General features: G+C 44.2%; 1 protein-coding gene across 2 annotated transcripts in view; it reads right to left on the reverse strand.

Moving 5' to 3' along the window:
* LOC143106664 (disintegrin and metalloproteinase domain-containing protein 9-like) overlaps window positions 1-10,046 on the reverse strand; it is a 44,429-nt gene extending 34,383 nt beyond the window's left edge. For both annotated transcript variants that reach the window (XM_076271052.1, XM_076271050.1), the window contains exons 1-2: window positions 9,676-10,046; window positions 3,127-3,230 (exon numbers count right to left, since the gene is read on the reverse strand). In XM_076271052.1, the coding sequence (XP_076127167.1) occupies window positions 3,127-3,230; window positions 9,676-9,757 (186 nt within the window). In that variant the 5' untranslated portion in view covers window positions 9,758-10,046. The remainder of the gene's footprint in view (window positions 1-3,126; window positions 3,231-9,675) is intronic.
* Between the last annotated feature and the right edge of the window lie 244 nt (window positions 10,047-10,290).

A 10,290-nucleotide genomic window follows, 5' to 3' on the forward strand; every position in this document is an offset into this window, starting at 1 on the left:
TTGTCCATTACCAAATAACCTCCTTCAGTGTGCCTTTTTGAGCATATGTCTGTGCATTCTTCACAGCTTGACGGAGAAGTTAGCTCAAGGACATCGGAAGGGGTCTGGAGTTAGACCTCAGGCTTGGCAGCCTACCTAGCCATGTGGCACCTGTTCTCCCTGACTCGTGCTGTCTGTCTTTATTGCTTGCTCACGACCTACCCATCACACACACTCACATAAACAGGCCCCAACACACACACACTCACACACACACAGGCAGCATGCACACACACACGCACACACACACATACAGAGACAGTCAACCTCTTCACATCCACCTGTTCACACAGACACACACACACACACACACACACACAAACATGCACAGACACAGTTCCTTGCCCTTCACATGACAACGCTACTAGCACTAACACATCATGACTGTAGCAACGCTGCACTGTACACTGCACGAGTAAAAACCTCACAGGCCGTCCTCACACTAACAGCAGCGATGGCTTAGCCTACGTCACTCTCAGCCTGCCCTCCCTGAGCCAATGACACAGAGGTGAGAGCCAGCTTGTTTGTTTTTGAGCCATGCTGCTGCCACGCTGCTGGGGTGCCCGACCCCCCCACAGGCGCAGGGCTGCACTCACTCACTGGCTGGGCACTCACTCCCCACCAGATGGTTCTGGAGGCTTTATTTCCAGATCACCGCTGGATAGAGCATGGTCGACAAAGATGGAGAGACTGAGAGAGAGAGAGAGAAGGAAAAAGTGTGTGTGTGTGTGTGTGTGAGAGAGAGAGAGAGAGAGAGAGAGAGAGAGAGAGAAACAGAAGAAGTGGTGATTGTGAGTCTGTGAGGGAGAGAGTGTGGAAAGCAGCATGAATTATGGAGAGGGAGACGAACTTGAAAGAGACACAGGGCAATGTGGTCAAAAATAAAGCGTAGAAAGAGTGGGATATGATAAATATGGAAAAAAGCTTGCCCTCCCCCAAATCACTATCACTAAGGTGCATGTGCGCCAAAATAAGCCCCCTATAGCGATGTGAGAGACTTAGGACTGACTGAATGGCAGGGCAAAGGAGAGGGATAGTGTCTTCACATGTTGTGGATTCCTTCTAGAAAGATACATTGATCTGTAATAAGCAGGCTACTTCTCACAGCACTCCAGTGCGTGGGAGCTTCTGGGATCACACAAACGCTGGCAAACAGACCTCTGAGTCACCCACAGTGAAACACCAAGTGCGAGTGTGATCGTCTACTTGTGCTTCTACGCTACACTGAGAGCCAGGCTGAGAAAGCCTCTATAGAAGGCCCTATGAAGAGAGAGAGAGAGAGAAAGAAATAAAGAGAGAGAGAGAGAAAGAGAGAGAGACAGAGAACAAAAGACAGAGAGAGGCTCGTCCTTTTTCTCGCCTCTGAAGTACACATCCTCTCATTCCGCCCACTGTCCTCGTGCCTTTGTTCTCCTGAGAGGGCCACCGTCTGTGCTGCTACCGCAACTCCCGCCACCGCCGCCTGTGCTGAGCAAGTCCACACTCGCACGCTGCTCCAACAGGAAGGAGGGGAAAGGAGGAGGTGGAAGAGGAGGAGGAAGAGGAGGAGGAGGAGGGGGAATGTGTTTGAGAGATCAGCTACATTCCAGAACGTAAGGAACAATCCGTGGCCTGCGGCGCTGAACTGGGGCAGGCGCGAAGTGACGCGGCGCAACGGAACGCAAAAACAAAACAATGGCAAACTGTTGTGGCATGAGAGGATTAGGAGTTTGTGAATGGGAAGGTTGAGAAAGGGAAAGTTGCAGCGTGTTGCTCAGCATACGTGTACCTAGCAGCTGATTTTCCCCAACATCCCACTGCATCCGCTTGGCAAAACAAAATCAGGTCAGCCATCAGATCCCAGATACAGGCTAAATGCAACCTGGTCTCCAGCGCTAAATGGAAGGACTTCTATTTCATTGACCTTGGAAAGATAGATAGATAGATACTTTATTGATCCCCAAGGGAAATTCAAGAGATCCAATTCAGAGAACTTTCGATGTACACTCTGACCAACACACATAAATGCAAAACACACACACACACACACACACACACACACACACACACACACACACACACACACACACACACACACACACACACACACACACACACACACACACACACACACACACACACACACACACACACACACACACACACACACACACACACACACACACACACACACACACACACACACAGTCTGTTTTAACAGTGATGGGGTCAATCCTAGTGTTTCATGAATGCTGACACAGTCCAGTAGCCTTTGGCCTGCTCAGACTCGCTGTATCCTGTGGGCGACTCTCATCATGTGAGAGGATGCTGCTGCTGCCGCCGCCGCCGCTGCTGCTGGCGCTTAGATAACAGAACACAGTGCCCAGTGGTGCCCGCCGCCGACCGGAGGGGCAGAGGAGGACAGCGCGGGAAACACTTCAGAAGCAGGAACACATGGACCAGCCACAAGGAAAAGGGAGGGGAGGACGTAAAGAAAGAAAGAGAGAGAGATAGAGAGACAGAGACAAAGAGAGTGAGAGTGAGAGAGAAGGGGGGGGGGGTAGAGATGGCGCAAAGCAAGAGTGTGGCTCCTGGCTGCTGTAGGGGAAAGCTGCTGAGGTCAGCATGACTCAGTGGTTGACTTGAGGTTGATCCACTGTGGATTGTCTAACTTCCTCAACGTGACCAGTGTTAAAACACTGTATAGACAACTAAACAAAACTTGGGTACCTTGGATACCTCTATGACATCAATTTATTTATAAAGACCAGTTAAGATCGGTCAGTCGAACTACACATGGGACAGGCAGAGGATGCAGAGAATGGGACATGGTGGACAGAGAGTCATTTTCTGTTTCTCAAGCCTTTAACAAGAAAGAATCACTGAGCTCATCCCTGTCCTCACCCTCATTTGTGTCCTGGGAGACAAAAGGGAAATCAAACATCTGAGCGACGGTTAGTCGGTCAATCAGTAGGGGTGATAAACCCTGCTGCTCTGTTAAAACTCTGACTGCTTTAACAGTTGAGAGTGTGCGACAGACGGAAGTGGTTTTCCATCGCCTCAAAAAAGCAGCATTTGTCTCTGTGAGACGTTGGCTTTGTGGTTTACCTTGTCTGTTGCTTGGTCGTCGAGGTCTCTCCTCTGTCTTGCTATGCGTTTTGGGATGGTCACCTCATAAGCAGAGAAGCGGGACGTTTGCTGGGAGGCGGGGTCTGTGGAGAGAGAGGACATGGGAGCGGATCATCAAACACTGCAGTCACATGCAATGATACAGTGACATTAGGGACGTGTGTGAATCTTTTTATAGACAGCAGTTAGAGTGCCCTGAGGATTCACAAGTTTGTCAACACGTAGGACAATAATGATGGATGGATCAAAGGGATTTGCCAGGTGGACAATGGGTTTTGTTTTCCATTGACTCTGAGCAAGTGCTAAAACTGGTGATCTGGCATGCACATGAACCAATACAACTATGGAACATAATGCAGAGTAAGAATGTTTTTTTAAAGAGTTTTTTTTTAAAGAGTGAGCAGGAAGTCTGTGTGTTGGTGAATTGTGTATGTGTCAGGTTTACTATGTGTGTGTGTGTGTGTATGTGTGTGTGTATGTGTGCGTGTGTAGGCTGTCATAGGCTATGTATGAAGACACCACAACTCCTCGCCCCCGTCTACAGTTCCTCTCTCATACAGGAACCAATCTTTCCATCCATCCCTTTTTCACTTTCCCTTTCTCTAATTTATCAACGTGCACATCCCACACATCTACCAAAAAGCAGTTCCTCACCTACACATTTATCGAGTATCACTCTCTCCATCTATCTCTGTTTTATTCTCCACTCTTGAATTTATCACCTTGCACATCTCTCTCATTCTTGTGACCGTAGTCAATCTTATAAAGTGCTATCGACTGGCTCTCTGCTATAGGCTGACTGTGCCATGCTGTCTCTGATCTACAGGAGCGGGCAAGGTGCCATGCTGGAGCTGGCATATCACTAGACTCATGGAGGAACACCCCCTCCCCCCCACACACACACATACACACACACACACACACACATACCCTCTCTCCCCATCCATCCCACTCACTCACCCCCCCCCCCTCCAACACACACATCCAATCTTCCCATCCATCCCACTCACTCAACCCCCCCCCCCCCCCTCCATCTTGTCCTGCGGTCATCAGACAATCGGGCTGTGCTGGGGTGCTTTCCTGCGGAGAGCACAGCATAGATACGAGAGCGCAGAGAGAGTGGTAGCCAGGCAAGCCCTCACAAACAAGCCGCTCACCAACAGATGCAGGCATACACAGAGGTAAATAAAATATGCACACACTCACACAAAGACACACATACACACATAACACTCTCCACATCATGAGTCAGATTGTGCAGCCTGACAAACCAGCTTTGGGCTGCTAGCCAGATGCTGTCCACTGACATTCCCTCCCTGCTGGCCAGGCACACTCTCTCTCTCTCTCACACACACACACACACACACACACACGCACACACATGCACACACACAACACTTCCCCTCACAGCTGATTGCTACAGTAGGACCACTCCCAGCCTGTGTCCTTCAAACATCCCCAGCAGTCAAAACAGAGACACTTTTACCCTCACTCACTCTAATGCCCAACAATGTACAGGTTTTGGGACTAATTTCAGTAATACTGCTAAACAGGCCTTTCAAGTTTTAGTCTCTACTGTGCCTGTAATGGAAGAGCAACCTGAAATGATCTTCATTAATTCAAATGTTTCCACGTCACCTTTCATCAAGTCACTGACTAAAGAATGTCTGAAAATGAGAATGCAAATAAAGAATGTTTTTATAATAATGGTCCAGGTGCCCTTAGGCTTTCTTTCCTACAGACAGATGGTAAGTGGGCTTTTGTGTGACAACAATTTGAAAACATTAATTATTTTGATCTACATATTAGCCATTTAATTGTAGGCATGTGAAATGTGAAATGTGTCAAACTTGCAATTAGGCTAAGCGATGACCTGCTATCTAAATAATCAATTGAATCAGATTGATATAGTCTTTTTAATACATCATCAACACTCCTCATCAGCCTTCTTTTCGTTCCATAGCTGCAAGTCATGTTTAATGACATTACTGGCCTACTTATAATTTTTCCACATAAGACCCTTAGTCAGTGGAGTGATGCATCATAAGACGATAAAGCCCTGACAAGCTAGGATGACGTATAGGACAGCTTTGCAACGTTGGTCTGCCTAATTCCACAGTTGAGGTCGACCCACTCTCAGGAGCTCTGAATGGCCCAAAGTCAAGCTAGCTTTTCTCTGGTGCCCTCACAAACCAAACAGGCATGGCGGTGTTGGGTTTCACATGCGTAGATCGGCCAAGCAACCAGAGAAAATCTCAGCTGCTGCACAGTACTGACCCAAATGCTAAAATCCTCCAAGCTTATCTCAAAAGGTGTTGCTAAGAGCTTACTGTTGGTAGCTCAAGGTGGCAAAAAGCAACAAAAAGCAGACTAACAAAAAAGATTAGTTGGTGCTTCTGTGGACAGCCAATTGTTGTTGTAACATTTCTGGATAACAGGGCATTACACTAGATAAGCCACACTTAATTTGATTCCGAAAAAAGTAGTGTGGCCCTAATTTTGCAATTCTGACATTAAATTATAAACCTCACTCTCAATTTCACTTAGTTATGACTAGCTTGCTTGGTTTTAAACTAAGGGCCCTATTCTACACCTTGGTGCATGGCGTAAAACTCGTTTTCCACCTGGCGCAATGTTTATTTTCTTATTTTGCACGTCTATTTTTTAAACAATGTGCCCAGGGGTGTGGTAATTAACAACCTAGGGAGTGGCCTAGCGCATTGTCTAAAAATCGCTATCGTACACTAGCTAAAACATATCACGCCACTGACCAAGAGACACCTGGTCAGAAGTCTATGGCGAGTTGTTTATGCTATTTTAAGAGCGCATTGTCAACAGTCATATTGGCGGGTGCACAACACACCATCCTTCTATCATCCATGAATGGGCACCAGCGCACGTCCATGCAAAACATTACAAATTGCACGATTAGAATGGGAAACATAATTAGAATAAAGATATTACGATGAGTAGTTATTCACCATCATTTGCAAATTGGTAATGACGGTTAAAAGTGATTAGGGGAGAAGCAAGAGACACATATGGAGCATAGCTGAAGACGCACTGTCACTCCTCTGCAGGATAAACATTGTTTTATTCAGTCATTTGAACAATATTAGGGTAAGTGTTGCTTTTTCCAGGCTATGTTTTCGATGGTAACCCAATGTCAGTCAATAGTGAAACTTACTGTGTATAGCTGTTTTGTCTTTGACGGAGACCACAGTGAAGTTAGTTTCACTTTGCCAATGAGTTCAAATAATAGACCAGTGCAAATGCGTGAAGGCTATACTATGCTAGGTTTAAGTAAAGCATGGTTTAGTGGAATGACTGTTCCATACGGTCTCGCAAGCAGACTCCTTCAAATGCACCGCTGACTGTCAAAATACCAATGCATTCTTTGACGACGAGCTTCACGCTGTTAAAGGGAATGACATCTGACATTAAATTATAATTACCAAAGCCAAAGACGGACTCACACAACTCTCTGTCTACAATGTGGCTACAAGCAATTAAGGAATGAGAGCAGAACTCCAAACACACCCATGACTAATTAAGAAAATTTCAATAAGCTTTTAACTAGTGACCATGTGTCATAATAGGGCCCTAAATGTTTGATTATCTCAAGTACTACTTTCTCAAATGCATCAAGGGCCAAAGTTTAGGCTCTACGTGTATGAGCATCTGGGGAAATAGATATAGGCCTTCTGAATACACCATGATGGATTTTGTCCAAGAGCAACATTAGATAGATAGATAGATACTTTATTGATCCCCAAGGGGAAATTCAGGGAAAAATTAAAAAGTGCATTAAAAGGTTTCAAAGTTCAAAATAAGTAGGTTACAGTAGTAGTAGGACAAATAAGTCGGACAACCCATAATGCACAATTTAATTGCTTAAATATTCTTCAGCAGAAAAGATGGTCCGTACAGTGTCTCATCAGACAAACCAAGCATTTGTGTTGGGAAAACAATGAACTTCTTTGTCCAGGACACTTAGGTTTGTGTACTGCCAGAATTACCAAAGCCAAAGACAGACTCACACAACTCTCTGTCTACAATGTGGCTACAAGCAATTAAGGAATGAGAGCAGAACTCCTTGATGAGGAGTTTGGAGAAAGAGCCCTGAAGCCAAAGGTCACACTGTTATTGGCATGCAGTGCTCCATCAGCTGTGGCCATCACAGCTTTGCTATTTAGCTTGAACAAGTATGAACATGGGCAGAGATGGGTAACTCAATCTACAATAACACAATGATTTATTTTTTGTTTGTTTCCATACAACATCAAAATCAGACTGTTTGACTGTGTCGGTCCAGATACAAAGCTATACAGAACTAAAAACAGAAAATATATTGTTTTGCTAGATGCACACAGACATTCTACAACTACATGTATTATAATAAGTAGCTCTATCTATATCACCATCACAGCCAATATGGGAATAAAGCAAGGGCATATGCTACCTACAGGATAAAATATCATACAAAGTGTATTGTATCATTCTATATACAATATGTATTGTGTAAGCATTGTACTGAATGTATCTATTACACAGATATAGTCTGTGCTGAGCACTCCATTCGCTGTCAGTCTACATGATACAAATCAGCAGAATACAGCTATATAGTTAAACAAGATACTGTGCTTCACTGAGATCTGTGGTAGTGATGATATGCTTTCACAGCAGGGGGCAGTGTAATCTGTAGACCACAGCTTCAGTCTGTACAGAATGTTAAACTGACCACCATCTTCTCAAAAAATCTGTTCTTACAAACACAATGCCCATAATTACAAGGCAGGGTGGCCTAAATGTAGTAATGGTTTTGGAACAAAGGGAATGGGTTGCAAACTACAATACCAGATTTTCCCCTCTGAGGGTTGTGCTCTGTAATGTGGGGCATGCAGTGCTGTGTTCTGTAAAGGGGCAAATGTGAGATTGAATTGTGCCTTTGCCTGCTTTAACTTTCTTTTAAATCTTCCACAGACTAAGAGTGCCAACAAGATTTGTCACCATCTTCCAGAACGACCAGAAAAGAATGACAAGTGTAGAGCAGATTTGAGATTTGAGATTTAAGCTTAAGGATTTTAAGCTGAAGTTGCAGAGAATATGTAGATATAGCAAAATATGGGTAGATATATTTTTTGTGGACACACATATTCACAAATGTACATGCTCCCATGTGAGTGCGACATCTATGAATATTAACAAAGTAACTGCATACTTTAAAAGAAAAAAAGCTGAGTGCTGAGCAGTGTTCTTATCTCCATCTCATATCTGCCCATGCAACAATACATCTGTCTCCGCTTCTCAAGTTGTTTGAGGTGCTGACATGTTTGTAGTCCTTTACTTTTAAACAACGGTTTCCTCTTTTCGCCTCAGTGTGCCTGGCAGGGTGACCGCTTACTCATCATCACCAACAACGCCTCAGCCAAGCTCTCCATCTGCTTGTGTCTTCGGGAGGAGATGCCTCCAAGTAGCCGGATGGTGATGTGAATTAGGCCTGATTTGAATGTGCCAAACTGTCTCACCACATTACATGAGCATGTATTAATGGCTAACTTCTTTATTTACCTATGAAAGCAAATAATGTCCCGATCCATCCAAGAATATGTCTTTAAATAGGTTGGAAATGGCTCAAAGTGGCTCAGTGCACAGGGCAGGTTTAAAGGTTCAGCAAAAAATATAATTTTTTGTTTAGTGTATTGGTCAATTGCATTATTTATATTATATTATGTTATATTACAGCTATGTCTACTTGCATTAGCAAAGTCCCAATCCAAAACCATTAGAGAGAGGTCTGCCAGCCAAATTTTTGAGAGCATTATTTTATCTTATGACTTTCTAACATTCTGGACCTGTATGGTGGAATAGGCTATAATCTTTCAGAGGTAAAAAATAGCTTTATACACCTTGGGATTTAGCTTTAGATCAGTTCAGTTGTAATAGGCCTAGAGACGTTTTATTGAAAATGTCTGCTAACCAAAGTCTGCACAAACGCACTACACAGGCTTTGAGATGGTAGCCTACACTGTGTTGGGCCTCAGAACTTAGAGCCTAGGCTACATCAGGACCATGCCAATAACCGACATGTCTCACTCGGACACGGGGCAAGGTTCAGCAACGTAGCCCTACGGAATTATAAAGCTGCTTAATGCCTTATCCAAACAAGCTGTGCCGCATCAAACAGTCTCATAACATATAGAGAAATGGTAGGTCTGTCATTACGCCAGGTTTAATCTGTGGTAAGGCTGGGCTATGTGTTAAGTAAACTGCAAAGAAAAGAAGGGAAAAAAACAGCTGAAGTGTCAAACGAAATGGCTATAGTATAGGTTAACTTTAGACGCGTGTCACTAACAGGACAATCGATCACTCAATGCAAAATGCAAGATGAGCAATTGTCCTTTTCAATGTGTGGTACAATCAATTTCCATGGTGCTCTTGTGGACTGGTGGGTTAAAAGCCCACCCTACAATGTGAAGTGCTTTATTGTAGCATAACGACAGTGGTCACGTTAAAATATTAACTTACTTTCGTTGCAATCGGTAAGATCGTATAGGAACATCAAGACACAGATGATCTCGAAGAACCACTGAGGAAATGTCCTGTGCATGTTTGCAAAGTTGTCTGAAAGGCGAATGGAATTGAGAGCTGTTCTTTAACGTTATCCTTAGCCAGGCGTTCCCTTCCAAGAAATGACGAAGTACCTATTCCACATACTGTAACAAAAATCCTGTAGGTTACGTTACCTAGTCATATCTCACATATTTCACAAATCGAAAGTTTAAAAACGACTGCCAAAATAGCAGTATCAGTCCGAAGATGATAGTTATCAACAAAAAAAGGTAGTTGTCCGCTGTTTCGGCAGCCGCACGGTTGTTCGACTCAAAGCAGCATAACCATTGAACCCGACGAAGAATGAACAGAGCATGCGTGAGTAGTGTGTGTGTGCGCGTCGTGTGTATGTGTGCGCGTCGTGTGTATGTGTGCGTGTGTGTGTGTCATGGTGGTCTGGGTTTAACCCTTTGTAGCTCTCCGGCGATAGATTTGCAAGATTAAAATAAAGGATAGCCAATAGTCAGAGAAGGTTGGAGTTATAGTAATCAAGGATCTTTGATAAAATTTGATGAAAAAACAGACATTTAT

The sequence above is a fragment of the Alosa pseudoharengus genome, unplaced genomic scaffold (assembly GCF_046254945.1).
Source record: "Alosa pseudoharengus isolate Yale_2024_CS ecotype anadromous, Long Island Sound unplaced genomic scaffold, YU_APseudo_1.1 YU_APseudo_1.1_scf_6, whole genome shotgun sequence".
In the NCBI taxonomy this organism is placed as follows: Eukaryota; Metazoa; Chordata; class Actinopteri; order Clupeiformes; family Clupeidae; genus Alosa; species Alosa pseudoharengus.